Source organism: Aythya fuligula, chromosome 1 (assembly GCF_009819795.1).
Source record: "Aythya fuligula isolate bAytFul2 chromosome 1, bAytFul2.pri, whole genome shotgun sequence".
NCBI lineage: Eukaryota > Metazoa > Chordata > Aves > Anseriformes > Anatidae > Aythya > Aythya fuligula.
This window is the reverse complement of record NC_045559.1, coordinates 55,534,252-55,552,010: the sequence shown is the minus strand read 5'-3', so window position 1 is coordinate 55,552,010 and position 17,759 is coordinate 55,534,252. Positions and strand designations below refer to the sequence as shown.

General features: G+C 44.8%; 1 protein-coding gene across 1 annotated transcript; it reads left to right on the top strand.

Moving 5' to 3' along the window:
• The first annotated feature begins 1,461 nt into the window (after nt 1-1,461).
• RASD2 (RASD family member 2) lies at nt 1,462-10,206 on the top strand. Its single transcript, XM_032208274.1, has 3 exons — nt 1,462-2,173; nt 6,087-6,366; nt 7,938-10,206. The coding sequence occupies exons 2-3, from the start codon at nt 6,096-6,098 to the stop codon at nt 8,465-8,467; spliced, it is 801 nt and encodes a 266-aa protein (XP_032064165.1). The 5' UTR covers nt 1,462-2,173; nt 6,087-6,095; the 3' UTR covers nt 8,468-10,206.
• The last annotated feature ends 7,553 nt before the right edge of the window (nt 10,207-17,759 follow it).

The following is a 17,759-nucleotide window of genomic DNA, read 5'->3' as shown; positions in this document are numbered from 1 at the left end:
TGAGCTACACAAACTGTTGACCAGCCACCAAAGATGACAGGTTTTGGTCCAGGTTTGATGTGAACAAATGACTTAGGGATGATAAGCATCATATTTTACTTCAAAAAAAAATAAATGCCTGAGCCATAAAAATGCTCCTCTACTTTGTACCAAAGCAAAAAGCCTCAGGAGATGACTAAAGAGTCCTGGTGCTGTGGTCTAAGAAGAGCTGAGTTCAGGTCATGCCCCGTTACCAGTTGACTGCCTCTTGGAAGAAGCCAGCAGTATTTCAGCCACACTATGCCAAGCTGTGCTCTTCCTTCCCAAATTTAAAGCTGTCTATATGAGGAGGAATCCAGGAGCTTCTGTTTCCCAAAAGCAAAGAATCTAAAGAATTCCTCCAAAACTACAGGAATTCTTGTGGTGCGGGGTCTTAAGAAAAAAATAGACAGTGTAGTTGGAGATTTATTTTTCTTCAAAGATCAAATTTGCTTAAAGAAAAAGCGAGAGTGAATTTTGAGATAATTTAAACTATATTCAGATTTGGGAGATCATGCATCCCTTCTGTTTTTTTTGTTTGTTTGTTTTTGTTTATTGTCAAAATATCTCAGAAATCTTAGTGTGGTTTTCTTATTCTTTTTTTTTTTTTTTCTGATTAGGAGTTTTAAGTGGGCAATGCAAAACTACTTCATTTCAAATCTTTCTGAAATCTTTTGAAGTAGACTTGTAAATCTAAATTTTTACTTAAGCTCAAAAAAGGAGAAAAATTAGAGTCAATGAGTGATCAAATAAATTGCAAACACCATTTTTCACTGAGGGTAGAGCAAACTGCCTGAATTCAACCTATCTTTTCTTTGTTTCTCTTGTTTGTCTGCCTCAGCCCCCCACACTTTCAGTGTGCTTGACCTTTTCTTTTTTTTTTTTTTTACATTTTTATTAGCCACAGCTTATTTAAATATTAATGAAAGAGCAGCAGTTGCACATTATCCCTGTTTCTTAATCAAACCCACCAGCAATCCCAACACAACGTCATCAAGGTTGAGGGAACAGGGGACCGTATTCCATACGGCAAAATAATTACAGGAATGCTGGACAGAAAGCCCCTACTTGGGAAATGAGTCAGTCCACTTCTGCCTAGCAGAAAATATTGGCTCTGAAGTATAGAAGCAGCCTTTAGAAACAGCTTATGAATTTACAGCTTGCGAAGTAACTGAAGTCTGTGCCTCTCGTACACGTACGCTGACTCTCTCCCCACACATGCATACGTACAGGTCTCTGGTGGGAAGAAGGGGAATGTGCAGTCTGGAATGCATGCGAACTTTCTGCTGAAAGAAGGAAAAAAAAAAAAAAAAAAAGAAAAGAAAGATTTTTTCAATAGGCACAAAATCCCACCCCCTCAGCACCCCTCCTTCCCCTGTGTCTGACACTGACTTCAAGGGAGGAGTTGAGCCAATTATCTGTGAGTCCTACAGAAGGAAAATCTGCAATTTGCCAGTAGTTGCGAGAGCCAGGGAGAGACAGGCAGGGAGGGAAGAGGGAAGACTTTAATTGGTAAACGTAAAGAAAAGCCCCTTCTGTCCTGGAAAGAGAACGTTGTAAAAACCGATCTCAGGTCAGAAGAAAAGAAGCTCCTGGGGGGGGAGAGGGGTTGTGCCAGGCAAGACCTGGGGAAACATAGGCTCGCCGTAGACAACTTCCCTGCCCTCATTCATTTTCCCCGTAGGGTCAGAGGTGGCATCACGGCAGGGTGAGCCAGGTGGATGCCGCACACCCCTGCATGATCAAGTGTCTCTCCAGAGACCTCCTGCCCCCAGCAGAGTCTGCGAAGCACACCTGGCCAGAAGAGCCGGTAGGAGAGGGAGAGACCCTGCCTCTCCTCCTCAGCTGAGGCTGGGAGGAGAAGAGCTCATCTCAGCAAGGGGAAAAGCTGCCACTGCGTTAGAGACACTTCTTTAGTCCTCGCTGGTCGCCTGATCTAGTCATTGCCATCCATGGGGGGACGTCCTCTGGAGCCCTGCGGTCCCTCCCATTCCTGCTAAGTTCCCAGGAAATACTGGTGAAGAACTGAGCCCCGAGCAAGCGACGTGGGATCCAGAGAACCGCAGCCTCTTAGAGCAGCAGCTGCCTCTGATTAAAATTATCAACTTCACCGGACTTCACCAAGACCCAGGACTGCTCCTCCAAGGAACAAGAGGTAAGAAAGCAGCATGGAGTTTGGGATGAAAGTAGGAAACATCCCGCAGGAGTGATTTTGGTGTGCATGAGAACTGAGGGGGTACAAGGAGTGACTAACAAGTGGCAGGTCTGTTATGCACGATACAGCTTGCATCTGCCTGTGTTCTTTTTAGCTGGATGCAGTGAATTATATTTGGATGGCAAACAGAAACACAGACCGTAGCTAAAGACCACGGAGTGCAAGAGGTACTTGGGAAGTCTGTTCATGGATGGGGAGTTGTAGGAAGGATAACCAGGTGTCACGCATCCCCTGATGGGAGGCTGGAGAGCTAAAGGTGGGAAAGCTGTAGGCAGGCTGAAGGAAGACTGTCTTCCTCAGATAGCCCTCTCCAGGTGCTCAGGACCAAATCTGTCAGCGCCTCACTGGAATTCAGACAAGCGCTCTTCAGAGCGTGCAAACGCAGGTGCCTTGTCCTTTGTTCCGATGTGTGCCCAGAAAACAGGCAGCAGTGGTGAGCAGGTAGAAGAAGATACAGGGAGTCCAAAGAAACGGGGTTTAATGCTGATATTGGACAGCTGTTTCAGCTCTCTATGGGCGTATGAGCCTTTCCCTTTATTAAGTGGAGATAATGCTGCCTGCATTTCTATGACGTTTTGAAATCCCTGTGCTCTGTACCACTATAAAATACTAATGCAAAGTTTCTGCCGTCAAGCCAGTGCATAAAGCAAAAGGTACCACTGGGAATTAATCTATGCTTAAGCATTTAATAAACTGGAAGGAAAAGATGTAGATTAAAGCCAGCTGGAGGTTGTTTGTCTCTTCATTCTCTTCTGATTGATTTTGCTTTATTTAGTACATGAACATGTGGTCCCTTTCTATTTCCTTGCTTGTGTCTTTAATCTTTTTCAATATATGAGTGCCTGTGCTGGGAGTGAGGGCTGAAGTTTCTTTCCTGAGGAGGAAAGAAGAAAGATTGCACTGAACCAGGCAGAAAGTGGAGCGGGGGGATAAGAAGAGAGCACGAAACACAAACATAAGCTCCCGGCTCAACAGCATGCTCTGAGTCAGATTTGCAGCAGAGGGGCTGAGATGAGTAGAAACTCCAAGAATCAAAGTGCTGAAAAGCATCTGTAGACTCCGTGTGAAACAAAAGGCAGACAGGAAATTACAGGAGTCCTCTTGACTGAATACCTTGACAGGCAGAGCGAGGACAGCATAGAGTGACTATTTAAACATTAAAACCTACATGTTCTTACACCTCTTCCTCCTCCTTGCTACATACACTTCCTTGGGGCAGAGCGTCCTGAAACAAGCAAGTCTGCAGTTAGGGTTTTGCCTTTCATGCAGGAGGGAGGTAGTGTGATTTAGGGGCCAGAGATGCCATGGTGACAATCCCTCCTCCAAGGCTTTTGGTGTCCAGTGGCATTAGCTGAGGTCCAAGGCAGTGGTGTTCATTTCCAGGAGGCGGACAGAAGTGCGTTTTGCCCTCAAAGTGACAAACCAGCCCTCTGCGTAGCCGCAGGGACCCAGTTCCCGCTCCCTTGCTGCACGACAGGAGTTTCTCCCACTGCCAGCAGCTCAGTGGTTACCCGTCAGACAGGAGGGATTCAGACAGGATCGGGTCCCCCGGTGTGCACGTCTGGATGTGGAAGGCACTTGCTTGAAAGGCAAGACCACGCTCAGCCCTGCTGCTTCCCCACGATGCTGGGCGTGATGTCTCCCAGCAGGTGTGACCCACCACAGCCTGCCTGCCATCCTGCAGCCGCACCAGTTCACCCAAGGAGCTGACTCCTTTCTAAGTCCTGAATCTGGGCTGTAGAGAGCTCTGTGGTTTTTCCCACAAAATCCATCTCCTTGCTTTTCTCTGTCAGCTAAATATAGCCTGAGAGGGTGAAAGGGATTGTCCCAAAGCAGTTCTGTTGCCATTTGTCTGGCCCATGGATGCAGGACAGTGTTGGACCACTGTGTAGGGGAGGACAGAGCCGCTGTATGTGGCACCATTGTTGCAGAGATGAAAACATGGTGTTCCTGCAATACTGGAGATGGGTCCTGTTCTAAAGAAAAGTCTGGTCCGAAACAGCATGCTCCTTGCTGTCACTTGTTCCACGGCGATCCCAACAGCACCATAACTCTGTGTGTGTGTGTCTGCCCATCAAAAGCGATAATCTGACATTACTGTCTGCCTCTAACATTGTCCATCCCTGCCCTCTGCATATAATTCAGACTAAGACGCTTTGAGGAAAGCACCGTGTTTTCCTCTGTGCTTTATATAGGGATGAATGTGCTGTTAGCGTGCAGCAAATGAGAGCAATAATAATAAATAGTCATGTTTTGCTGTTGCCTCAGGCTATAACACAGAGCTTGTAATGATGCTGTATCCGAATTCCAGAGACTTCTTTATTTAGCAGTGGCCGTATCTTCACTTCTGCTTTGGTGCTTAGTGCATGTTAAACAAAGTAAAAGATTTTAAGCTCTTGACTGAGATAAGTGTCAGCTGCATAAAAGCTTGGGAGATAAAATTCACTCAAGGGAAAGATAGGAATCCAGATCTGGACTCAGAAATGATCTTTCAGTGTACATAAAGTACTCAAATTGTAATATTAAATAAACAGCACCTAAGTTAAATAAACGGCACAGTGGGAACTTGATTATTCTTTAATAAGATCCTAGTAACCAAAATAAACTCTGTCCAAAATGTGCTTTCTTTGCTTTAATGGCTAGCTTTCCCCACATTGGGGTTGTATTTTTCCTTTCAGCACACAATGTTTTTGAACTGGTACATGTAAAATGTCTGTGCAACCCTATTTTTTTTTCCTATCAAAGTTTCTTGCATCTGGGTGCTATGTCCAAATGGGATCGCCAAAGTCTTGAGATTCATTTTATTTGTCAGGGGTTGGAAATCCTGTCAGATAGTTATTTAAGATGGCTGTCCTTCGTCCTTTCCCCAGGCTGTGCTTATATCCTCGATGACTGTGATACCCATAACAGCTGTGTATGTGCAAAACTCCCACGAAATTTCTGCATTTCTGCAACTTTTCTCCATTTCTTCAACTCTGTCCATTGCTGGCCATCCTGCTGCAAAGTAGTGATAACTGCAGTGCTGATAGATTGTTGGTAGGGAGTTCACACACCACCAGTCCAACTAGCTAGAATAAATTCTGGTTTCTAAAAGGTCACCGAAGGCACAGATCTTAGAATTTATCACTACTCGAAGCTATTTTGTAGCACAAACTCCCTGCATCAGCACTGTAGGCTGTATGGGACCAGCTATTTAAAATTACTGAGATGTCTGGCTTCCATGGATGTCAAGCACGGTTCCTGTTTCTCTCTGACTTTTGGTTGATCTCAGAAAATGAATACTGTGAAATGCTCCTATTTAGGCAACCAAATGAAGTGGTCTAAATCCTAACTGATAGCTGCAATGGATACAGTATGTTGGGAAGTCTGATGGTAGCCTCAGTGGGTGCAGTATATTGGGAAATCTGACCTCTGATCTCTATGTTTATGCATCTGACAGAGAACCAAGCTCTGCTGAAAAATCTGGTAACGTGTAAGTGACGCAGATGGGGTGGGAAGGAACCTGGTGTCCAAGTTGAAGTACAGCTGACAAAATTAGCCCTTAATGTTTAAGTGAAATAGCAAATTACAGTTCAGAAATATGCTATCTGCGGTATAAATGCCTTCATTTTGATATGACTTTAAAAGTAAAAAAATAAAAATCACTCTCTGGAAATGAGACTGAAGAAATGGAGCCATTTTCAGTGAGAAGATTTCTGTTCAGGCTGTTGATGTGATAGCCAGGACCAGATATTCTGCTTTACATCACAGACTCATCAGGAGCACTCTGACCAACTTGTGGCACAGAGCTGTGTTTCACCATCCTTTGTCTAGTTTCTGGTCTTTCCTTCAACTCTGCCATTCCCTCTTCCAGGTCCAAGCAATGATGAAGACCATGTCCACTGGAAACTGCACCCTAAATGTGCCAGCCAAGAACTCGTACCGCATGGTAGTGCTGGGAGCCTCCAGGGTGGGGAAAAGCTCCATCGTCTCACGCTTTCTCAATGGCCGGTTTGAGGACCAGTACACTCCCACCATTGAGGATTTTCACCGCAAGGTCTACAACATCCGGGGAGATATGTACCAGCTGGACATCCTGGACACCTCTGGGAATCACCCTTTCCCTGCTATGAGGAGGCTTTCCATCCTGACAGGTGAGAAAGTTGTGGGGGAAAGTTTGCAGAGAAGGAACGGTGGGTGAAAGATCATCATGACAGGCAGTAGCTTGAAAACTGTAGCCTGGATTTGACAGTTTCTTGGGGATAAGATGCATTTGGGAGGTAGCTAAATGGGCTGTGGGGTTTTATTGCAGGATGCACTTCTCTGGAGAGATATTTCCTGGATGGCATGCTTCTTACGCTATAGGGAGTGCATTAGCCACAGAGGAGAAGTCTACTGGGTGAAGGTCTGAAATCAAGATTTCCCCCTAATTTATTTCTCTCCTCTGCTACCTACCCCTCCTACAACATATTTTCTTACTGCAGTCACAAATGAATGGTTGAATAAAACCTCGTGGGCAATAAAGAGCAGCAAGGGACAAAATAAGCATGTCATTATAAGACACAAGCGGTGAACAGCAAATGTAAAATGTACAGGCAGGGAATTCAAACCAAGAGAAGCTCTTTTTTTTTTTTCCCTAAAAGTTCCAGCCTGATTTTCTTGATTTGATATTCCAGTAAAAAATTGTTCTTACCCTTTCTTCTAAGTCTATGGTTAATCAAATGAGTTAAAGAGAGAAAATGGTGGACTCACTTTGTACATCCTCATTGTCAAGCAGCTCCATTTGTGAGCTAATAAGTGTTCTTAACCTATGAAAGTGACAGTGGAGAAATATTCAGCCACAGCTCACAATAAACCTACTTTCTGGATCTGCTGTATCGCCTTCTAGCTAGCCAGTGAAACATGATGTTTACATCAGACCAGGCTAGCATTTGCATTTGCTGAGGTCCTAGGGCCAGTTTCAGGGATGCAGATGTGAGCTTTTGTCCCTGAAATCTCTCTTAGCACTTTTGACATGACTGTCATGCAACAGGCAATGATTTGTGTTATTTTATATTTTGCAAAAGGAATTTTAAGTCAGGAAATGTCAAAAGGAAATGCCAGGGGATCTGTGTCATTTATATATTTCTTTTTTTTTTTTTTCCATGGTCTATTTCTCTTGTGCAAATGAAATGGCAGCAGAATAGTGAACACTGGGTAACCTCTCATTCCTCTCTCAGTCGTTTGGGACTGAGTAGCTATAAATCTTCTGTTCAGGTGTTGCTTCTTGTATTGTATAATCAAAAGGCCAAGGTTGAGTGGTTACTAGTTCTCCACTCTTCCTGGTGTCAGAAAAGGATGTGTTTTACACATACAGACAAAAGGAAGAAAAAGGAAAGCAATGCAGCAGAGCTGGACAGAAACTTGTTTACAAAAGAGAGTACAAATGGGCAATAACCTGCAAGTCCAGTGGAACCAAGGAGCACATAATCAGATATGGCTGAAGTAACATCAAAGCCATAAGCCTTTTCCATAGCACTACAGAAAGGAGTGGGGATTTGGGTTAGAAGAACTGGAACTAAAGTACGGCAGAGTGAACAGATTCAAAAGGACTGCACAAAAATAAATAATTAAATGAATAAATACAGGGAGAAGATGGCAAATAAACCTACTGCTTTTTAAAAATGTTCTTCTCCAACACATGTTGTGATGAACAAACATTTACGTTTTCATTTTTCAACTGCAGGGGACGTTTTCATCCTGGTATTCAGCTTGGATAACAGGGAATCCTTTGATGAGGTCAAGAGACTCCAGAAACAGATCCTTGAGGTGAAATCCTGCCTGAAGAACAAGACTAAGGAATCAGCTGACCTCCCCATGGTGATCTGTGGCAACAAAAATGACCACAGTGAAATCTACCGCAAAGTGCGTTCGGATGAAGGCGAAAACCTTGTCTCCAGCGATGAAAACTGTGCTTACTTTGAAGTTTCAGCCAAGAAGAATACCAACGTGGATGAGATGTTCTACGTTCTCTTCAGCATGGCCAAGCTACCTCATGAGATGAGCCCTGCCCTGCACAGGAAAATCTCCATCCAGTATGGTGACACCTTCCAACAGAAGTCCTTCCGGATGCGACGAGTCAAGGACATGGATGCCTACGGTATGATCTCTCCCTTTGCTCGCCGGCCAAGTGTCAACAGCGACCTGAAGTACATCAAATCAAAAGTTCTCAGGGAAGGCCAGTCAAGGGAGAGGGAGAAATGCACTATCCAGTGAAGAGGGTTTGCCCCTTCTGGCAGAAGTCATCATCCGCATGCAGTGCCTTAAAGAAAATGGTCTGTGGAAGCACAGGATGGGCTCGCTGGGCTCATGGAGAACACCCAACACAGAACAAGGACAACTCTTCCTGTGGATTCTGCTGAGTCACGAATGTAAATAACATCGTCCTTGTAAACAACTGGGGAAAAAAACATATGTCCGAGAGTGCATTTCTCCATCTTTGTGATGTAGTTCATCCGCATTCCCCTTTTTGTCTAAAGAACAGAGACTTGAAAAGTAAAGAAATGTCATCCTCATCTTTGCAAAGGAAGTAGGTCAAAAATGCACGGAAGGCATTAGCAGTTACCCAGTGTGCAGCACTTGCTAAGAGAAAGGAGGTTACGTCTGTGTGTGTGTGTTTGTGTGTGTGTGTGTGTCTGTGTGCATGCATGTGAGGAGCACTCCTTTTAAAAATGGGACTTGCATTTCAAAGGACAACAGTCTTACTGAGGTTTCCCAGATTGGGAGTGGACTCTGTGTATGGACACTTGACTCTACCGTGCTTCTGAGGGGACCTGCATTAAGAGGGTCTTGATTTGACGTTTGCTGGGACAGCTACCATTTGACATTGACATGAATGTTGTTTTTGTATTATAGATTTTATTTGGGATTTGCTTTTTTATTGTCTGGGGGTGGGTTCTTGGCAAAATCAGATGGCAAGTGTGCTTGATATCAAAACAGTGTCTACTTTTTAGAAGTGAAAGTTGTTTCCCATCTGTAAAGCTATGTAATCTGTACATTGATTGAAAGTGAAATTGTTCTGCAAAAAGCCAATACATTTGACTGCTTTGAAAGCCTGGTGTGAGAGTTTCTCAAGGCAGCCACACCGACTCTGAGTATCGTAGTACAGATGGCACTCTGCCTGCTGGCCACCAGAGCAATGGCTCCTTCCCTCTGCCTGTATCAGCCAAGAGTGACCAGATCCATACTTTGGCTTATACCACTTTAGAGGCAGGACTTGGTTTTCCTTCAGAATTAAGAACTTAATGGTTGTAGGCTCTTGATCTTGGACCAACTCCATCACATTTCTTCTCTTAACATACCTCTAAACATTTTGTTCATTGTTTTTCCCTGCTGTCTGATAAAGGTTGCTTTGATGGAAACCTTTGCACTGCAGAAGTCCTCCAGAAATGAAGCTTTGTGCTGGCTGTCCAAACAGGGCTGAACTGGATAAATCTGGGGCCATCATTCACTTCTTCCCTTCCTCAGATCAGTCCAAGCTTCCATGTCTTCAGCTCTCTCCCTGTCCTGCTGCTGGCTTTGTTGTTTGTTGTGCTTCTGTATGTCCTCATAACCACCTGTATCCCTTAGATGTAAGCCTGCCACTCTCGCTGACTGGAACAAGAGGTGTGTATGCATAACTGTGGGCAAACACAGCCCCAAGAGTATACACAACAGCAGAGTATGCATGGTTTGTATACCTCAGAATCGCCTTCAGGTACCTTGTCGTTCCCTCCCCCTTAAATTCTGTTCTTGGCTGTGTCTGCCTTGCTGTGCCCTGGTCAGAGCTGTGAGTTAGTTCATGCTGTAATTTGACAGGAAACCAGGAATGATGGTTGTCTGTGAAAATTAGCCGCTGGGACTTAAAATCCCATATTCATTTATCAGCCCCACCCTTCACGGGTACTGTACATCAAGTGGTAAAATGCACTGTTCTTTTATCCCCATTGCCAGGGCAGCAACTTTCTGACCATGTCTCCCCCACATCTATAAATATGTACAACGTTTATGATTAAACCTGTTTTATTTATTAGCTGTGTCCCAGACCATTTTTACTTTCACCAAGAACGAGGGAAGCCCTATTTTTTGTCTTGTGCAGGTGCAGATGAGCAAGTGAGGTTTGGGTTGAGAGCCCTGACAAGATCTCCAGTAAGTTCTGGAGGAGCCTTTTACATCCTCCACCTCCACCACCAGGGGAATGACAATGGTTTGTCTGGAACAGATCTGCATCTATATCTATTTTCTTTTTCTTATCTACTTTCTTTCTTTTCTTCCTTTCTTCCTTTCTTCCTATCTCTCATTCTCACCATCAACATCTGTATACAGATATCCCCTCAGGCAAAAGCAGTCTTCCCAGTGTAGCACTAGAGCACACTCTTTTTCATGCATGGAGCTGGCATGCTCATCCCTGGTGTGATTTAACGTGGTCTCTGCAGAGACATCACCTTTTCTCCCAGCAGTTTCCCCATTTCACCATCTGCATCCCTCCGCTGTATGAGTCTAAGGCCCCCTGAGCACTTGCCTGCCTCCCTGCAGTCTCTCAAGGGCATGACTACTGAACATGATCAAGCTCTGGGACTGATGAGCTGCAGAGACATGGGGGGAGGGTTGAAGATGGAGTGGGAAAGGCATGAGCACTAGAAACTGGTTGGGACTCCAGGAAACTAGAGGAGAACTCCTTGGACTATAGTCCACATGCTGTGTTACTGAGCCTACGTCTGTTCTCCCTCACCTGCTGGATAAAGCTGAGTTTTGTAAGCGCCTTCACAATTATCAAGTCTCTGCCCCTGTCTTACTATTTTCCCTACTGTCTTTCTGCCTTCACAAAGACCCCTGCTTTGCTAACTCTTTCATGTCTTCCCAATTCTGTCTTTTCTGGAATATTTATGAAGCCACTGGGTGTGAAAAAAATATTGTGGGGACAGCAAAAGCACAAGGGTAAGGGAGGCCAAAGACCAAGGAGTGGCAGCTGGCAGAGGGATGCTGGATCCCACAGGATGGCTAGTGAGTCCCAGTTTCAGTGTCCAGCTTGGTCTGCCAATGCTCAGAGTGAGAATCATCTCTGAAACTCGTTGGGAATGAAGGTGAAACTGCATTACACTCACCAACAGAAACGAATGACAAAAATCAGGTAATCTTATTAAAGTAATCCCAGTCTTCCCTCTGCATTTTGTTACTGATGGTAATTGCTTTTGAAGTTAGATTATCATGCTCCTGAGGACATTTATTGTTTTGCTTTTATTATATCATTACAGTCATTCTATTAATATTCATATATTATTTGGGCTCTAGAAGTGCTTACTGCCCCTAAGACAGGCAGAATGTGTCTCAGTTGTTTATTCACAGTTAGCAGCCATTATGTTCTGGGAAAAGGTCTGGGGCTGGACAGAGGGCACAAATAAGGCACAAAGAGGAAAGGCAGATTGTTTCGTCCATGCTAGCTGTTTGTACCTGGCTGTAAGACACATATTGGGAGCTCTATTAAGTACGTGCAGAGACTGTGAGAGACAGGAATTAGCAAAGAACAAACCCACAGCCAGGCCTTGAAGGCATTTGAAAGGCAGATGATTTTTTTCCCCTTGGGATTCAGGAAACCTGCGTACAACTTAGAGTAACCCAAGAAGTCACCAAATGCACTGGACTAAAGGCAACTCTAGAGGAAGAGGTCCATCCTTCAAAGATGCTGCAAGCATGTGGAGAAGTTTGTTCATAAGCCATCTAACCTTAATTGGTCTCACCTAGCATAATTCAGTTGTTTTATTTCAACGCCTACCTTGTTCTACATTGCAGTCTGTAAAAACCAGCATTAGTGATCCAAAACCTCGCTGATGCTTTTTTTGTGTGCTTGCTTTCAGGGCAAGGAGCAGGGCCATATACCTGACTTAGGATCAATCACAGTCCTGGAACAAGACAGGACTGAGATTTATTTTGTACATTGCTCTTCACGGCAAGAAAGTCCTTGTCCTGAAGAATTACAACTCCATGCATTATAGGAGCTCCCATAAATAATGAGGAAAATCTAATTAAGCCACAGGGTCAGCACAAATCAGGAAGGAAATAGTGGCCATGGTGAATTAAGTAAAAAATAAATTGAGGGTTGGAAGGGCAGAGTGAAAGCCTGTTTTGACATCCAGAGGACTAAATTAGGCTTCTGTTCTGAAGGATCCCCAGGAGGACTGCTGCCACCAGGCCAGCCTGGTGCTAGAGAAATGCTTTCAGGGTGCAGTCTCACAAACAGCATAATCTTCTCAAGACCCCAGGATGAAAATAGGAGGTTGGGTAAGTAAGAAGAGAAAAGTTAGGCTGTATGCTACAAAATACAGTTTTTACCCTTATTTCATCTTTCTCTGCACAAAAATGAAACCTGAAGAAATTTTACTTAGTTTTGTCCTTCACCGTCATGTAGGACACACAGCCCCACCTCCCATCACACCTTTTGCTGCCTTAGGTTCATCCTCCTGTTATGTTCCATACCTCAGACAATCTTGCTAGCCCTGTTCCAGTGTCTTGGCTAGGGTAGAGGGTTATGGGCAGAAGTGTTTTTGAAATAAGTGATGATGATTGCATTTTATTTCATATCATTGCTGCTGCTTTTAGGGTTTTTATTAGCATTATTGTTTCTGTAAAAATACACAGTGGCAGGCTCAGATTAAAGGGTCTCCTTGGAACAAGATATAAAACGTGATAAAATGTACATTTTCCCCACTGGTTTCTATAGCAACAGTCTTCTCTCTGCACTCAGAAAGATCAGAGAATTTGCAGGGGGGAGATGAGTAGCAGCAGAGCTGCCCTAGATCCTTCTCTCCTCCACCTCTGAGTCCCCACAGGAAGTTCTCCTCCCTTCAGTTTCTGTGATGTGGAGAAACAAAAACCACCAGCCAGACCCACACTGTAGGCCACTCGTCATGCCTGGTAAAGCTGGGGGGTGGATATGCTACCACAGTTAAGTAATTTCCGTGGTATTATTGCAAACTGGAGCATTGCTTACGATACAGTACCTGACGTGGGGAATACACATCACTAACTGCTATAAACCCACCTTCTGTACTCAGGTTTGGTGGGAGCTATGAGCCTTGCTCAACTTTTCTCTTTCCCGTGTCTTTACAGCCTGCCATCTGGTAGAGTCAGAGCCTGAGACTTTCCAGAGAAATATTTCCTTCTGCTCTCATGACAACATCAGCCAAAGACCTTTCCCTGCCCCGACCATCATCAGCCATCCTCAGCATGCAGAGCTGCCCTGAGTCCCAGGCACCACGTTCCTAGAAAGTTATCGACTGTTTGGCAGGAGGCCAAGGACCAGCAAGAAAAAGTATTTTATGAGCCTAGAGGGATTGACTCGAGTAAGCCTCAAGGATAAGTCTGAAATTCTGCGCCACATAGGTAAACAAAGTCTGAGGGAGGCTGGCTGGAGACCCCGAGATGTGCTGGGAAGGTGGAGATGACAACGGAGACAGCACGATGTTTAGAGCTGGACAGAGGGATATCTCAGTGGGAACGAGAGTATTAAGTGGGAATTCACAGGCGAAAGAGCAGGGCAGACTTCAGAGCAGTAGAATCTATTGGCAAATTTTCTAAGGGATGTCATGGAAGTCCCATTAGGAAAACACTGGGAGAAAAAACACTGAAATCTGCATAGCCAATGTGGGTAGCTTGGTGTTGTCCGCGGGATGAACTGGCTGAGCTAGAAGATTATTTTGACCCCCACAATTCACTTCTGTAATGGAGACAGATCCAAAGTCTGCTTCAAAGCAATTTCCCCAGCCTGCCCATCCTCACTGCACTCTCCCGACCCCCCAAGTGGAGGGTGGGTAGGTCGCTGGTCCCCGCCAGCCAGACCACTAACAATAGGGACAGGGCTTCTTACGTCAGACCTGGCTTTTTAGACCATTTTCACAAAGACCCTGAGCTGCTTGCAGCAAAGAGCTCCTTCGGCATATTATCCCTGAACGGTTTCTCGTGCGCTTGTTTATTGTTCAGATGTGTTTGATGCATGATTTATGCAAACGTGTGCTGTGCTGTGGCTGGGATGGATAACTGAGATTAGCTCAGATTAAACATGGAAACAAGGAGGAATGAGATCACTGGGTTTCGGGACATCTTGTAGCAAAATAAAAGAATAGAAAAAAAAAAAAAATCCAACTGGAATATGTGTCCTCACATCACTTTGACCTAGAGGGAAGCAAGCTTCCTTTCTAACCCATTCTTCCTCCCTTCCAGGCTCTTGAAGGAGGGATTTCACAGGGAGCATAATTATTCAAGAGTGTCCTCTCACACGCTTTTGACTTTCAGCAGTTAATATAAAACAGCTCACAGCTGAGAGCACTGAATATTTTAGATTGATTTCAGCAATATGTTGAGCCCATATTTTATATTAAAATTTAAAAAAAAAAAAAAAAAAAAAAAAAGGAAATTTCTGGCTCCAAGAAACAATTCCTTCACACATAGAGAGCTTATCTGGAAAACCACGCAATTGTATTGAACTGGGACAGGTGGTCTTTCTGGGTTAGACTGGGAACCAAAGCAAAACAGAAACACAAGGCACACACTCCCAGCAGTGGGGCCAGAGCTTGCATTTCAGATCCCATTACAATCAAAGCTGTGACAGATCCCACCTAGTTCCTCAAAGTCTTTGCAAAGCTCTCCAAAGCTCCAGTGTTAAATAAGCTCAAGTTGCTCAAATACCTGGGTGTTACATACCGAGGGTTTGTGCTTTGCTCTTTGGGCCAGAGACCTAACAGCCCAGAGGAACAGCCCGACCGATTTCCAATCTCTTTACACAATTCAGCATCTTGGTTTCCCATCCCTGACACGGGGCCAACGGCACTCGTGGGAGAGCTGAGAGAGGATAAACACCTTCTAGATTGCGAGGCACTTGGGTACTGCAGTGGTGGATAAACACGTTAAAGGCTGAAGAGGCAGACCGGAAACAAATATCACCTCAATCAGGAGCTGAGCCGTGGCAGCGCCAGCTACACAGGGGAGCAATTACGTTTTGCATAATCCCTGATTTCTGCGCTACCTACAGTCTTGTTCTGCTCAGCATCCACTGAGCCGGCGAGTCCCGGCAGCCTCAGGATTAAAATCACACGCTGGCCACCCCCTGCTCTTCAATCACTTCCCACCTGTGTGCTAAACAGCAGCATGCTGCAGAAACGCTTCGGCTGGGGGAGCCTCGGATGGATGCACGGCATAAACTCCCCTTTCACCCTCTCGCTGCTGGAGAAATGAGTGCCTCAGGGACACGCAGCCTTGTTAAATACAGCCTGGGGGGTTAGAGGACAGCACAGGGAAGATCAGTGGCATTGCTTTTGGCTGGTCCAGGGCAGAATGTCTCATCTTTTCTGCCACAAAACAGTTTGTTCCTTGCCGGGTGGCTCGCTGCCAAGGTAATAAATACAAGATTCTAAAAAGAAATAAAATAAAAAGGAAAAATAAACACAGAGCAACGACTTGTTCTGCAAATTGACAGGAGACCTGCCTGAGGCAATGGATAAGGGGTGACAGGGACGAACAGCTCTCTTGCGGAGCCTTATTAGAGAGCGGACCAGCGCTCTTCACAGATACTCTTTATGAGATGCTGCCATCTGGGAGAAATCCAGATTGGCAATTATCAGAGAGAACAATTCCAGCTGGTCACAACACTGCCAAAGCAGAAATTATCCCCTTACACAATGGCACTGACTCAGACTGCTTGCAACTTTCATCAAGTTTGGGGCAGTTACACAAGGTCTGTCATTAGTCACGGTGGTATTTATTGGTGTTACGGAGCCCTGCCCACAGGACAGGACCCAATTATGCCAGGCAACATACAAACACACAACAAAAAGAAAGTCCCGATGTACACAAAAGCACTGTTTCCAAAATGTTCAAGGGACGAGAAGATTCTTCATTATTCTTGCACTAAGAAGTGATTCTTTGATGTTCTGGTGAGGAGAGATGTCTTAGGTGGAGGCAGTCACGGCAAAGGCCTATGGACTGCCCTGTCCTTTAGTGACTAGGTGATGCTTTACGAAACATCTGCTTCTCTCCTGCCTGTGAGCTACTCTAGGACTTCTGATAACTCTCAGAAGAAATAAATGGATCATATACTCCTAGGAGCAGGGTATCTACCCACATCTGAAATACAAAGTGATTTATAGCCTGTAAAACAGGAGAGATTTTTAGCCACGCGTGAGTTTTAGAGTTGAAAGCAATGAAAAAGCATGGAGAGGATGGAGAGGATGGCCACTTTCTACTGCTGTAACCCACACAAGAGCATTTACTTGCCCTTCATATCTAAGACAGCAATAACTCTGGCACAGGCTTTGGCAAAACATTTTGAAGTATCCTAAAACATCCTTTCCTCCCTCTGTAGCATGGTGGCTGGAGAAAGATTTGCTCTCAAAAGGATGGTAAAACCCCTCCAAAAGATACAAAGCCATGCTGATGGAGAGGACCCCTGCTGTAGCAGGACACTCTCCTGTTCTAAGCAGTGAGCAGATGAAAAGAAGTGAACACCCTTAGTAGTGGGAACAGCCTTAAGGACGGTTTTATCCCTTCTTCATGGGACTGGAGAAGTCTTCTACACTGCATTTTCTCTTGTCAGACAAGAATTCTGCCAAAGAAGAAGATTTATGAAAGCACCTCATTAATTAAGGAGTCTTGAGTTTTGCTGAATTTTCATGAGGCTTTAGACTCTGAATTGACTGTTGAAAATGAGATAAGCTTAGGCTCACTTAAGCTCTTTCTCAACTTTATCCAAATTGGTTGCCTGAAGAGGGATCATTTAAGGACTGAGATGTATCAGGAGGAAGCGTTGTTCTGAACCAAAATTCCTCTGAAAGAAAACTGAAAAGACAAGTAATTTCGCATGAGAGGTGCTTGAATTGGGAAGGTTTCCTAAGTAAAACAAGAACTGTCTGAGAGGCCCTTCTGCTTTCCCACTAATTTGCATTAGAAAAAAGAGGAATTTGATGTTTCTTAAAAGAACTGAGAAAAGGAACGTATTCCAGTGATGTACTGCCACATAGTGAAATGTTTTTGCAGCTTTTTTTTTTTTTTTCCCATGGTATTGCAGAGTCACAGAATAGCTGAGGTCAGAAGGGACCTCTGGAGGCCGCCTGGTCCAACCCCCCTGCTCAAGCAGGAACACCCAGAGCAGGCTGCCCCAGACCATGTTCAGGTGAATTTTGAAGATCTCCAGGGAGAGAGACTTCATAAGCTCTTTGGGCAACCTGGGCCAGTGCTCAGTCACCTGCACAATAAGAAAGTGTTCAAGTTTGTGCCCTTTGCCTCTTGTCCTGGCACTGGGCACCACCAAGAAGAGCCTGGCTCTGTCCTCTCTGCATCCTCGGCCTTTCCCTCACTGGCTAAAGGCAATTTTGAAGCAAGAACAGATAAAAGAGCTGGTTTGTTTTTGACTAAAGGCATGTGGTGGGCTCCAAGACTTCCAGGCAGTAGGAAGAACAGCATTACTAATTGGGTGGCAAAAATTGTCCAAGATCTAAGTCCTTGGTCAGCTGCTATTCTCCTCTAGAAATGGTCCTGTTGT

Bases quoted from the DNA above. Each gene is read 5' to 3' on its own strand.
- RASD2 (XM_032208274.1), top strand. From the start codon at position 6,096: ATGATGAAGACCATGTCCACTGGAAACTGCACCCTAAATGTGCCAGCC. The intron at 6,367-7,937 runs GTGAGAAAGTTG...TTTCAACTGCAG, and splicing joins GAGGCTTTCCATCCTGACAG to GGGACGTTTTCATCCTGGTA.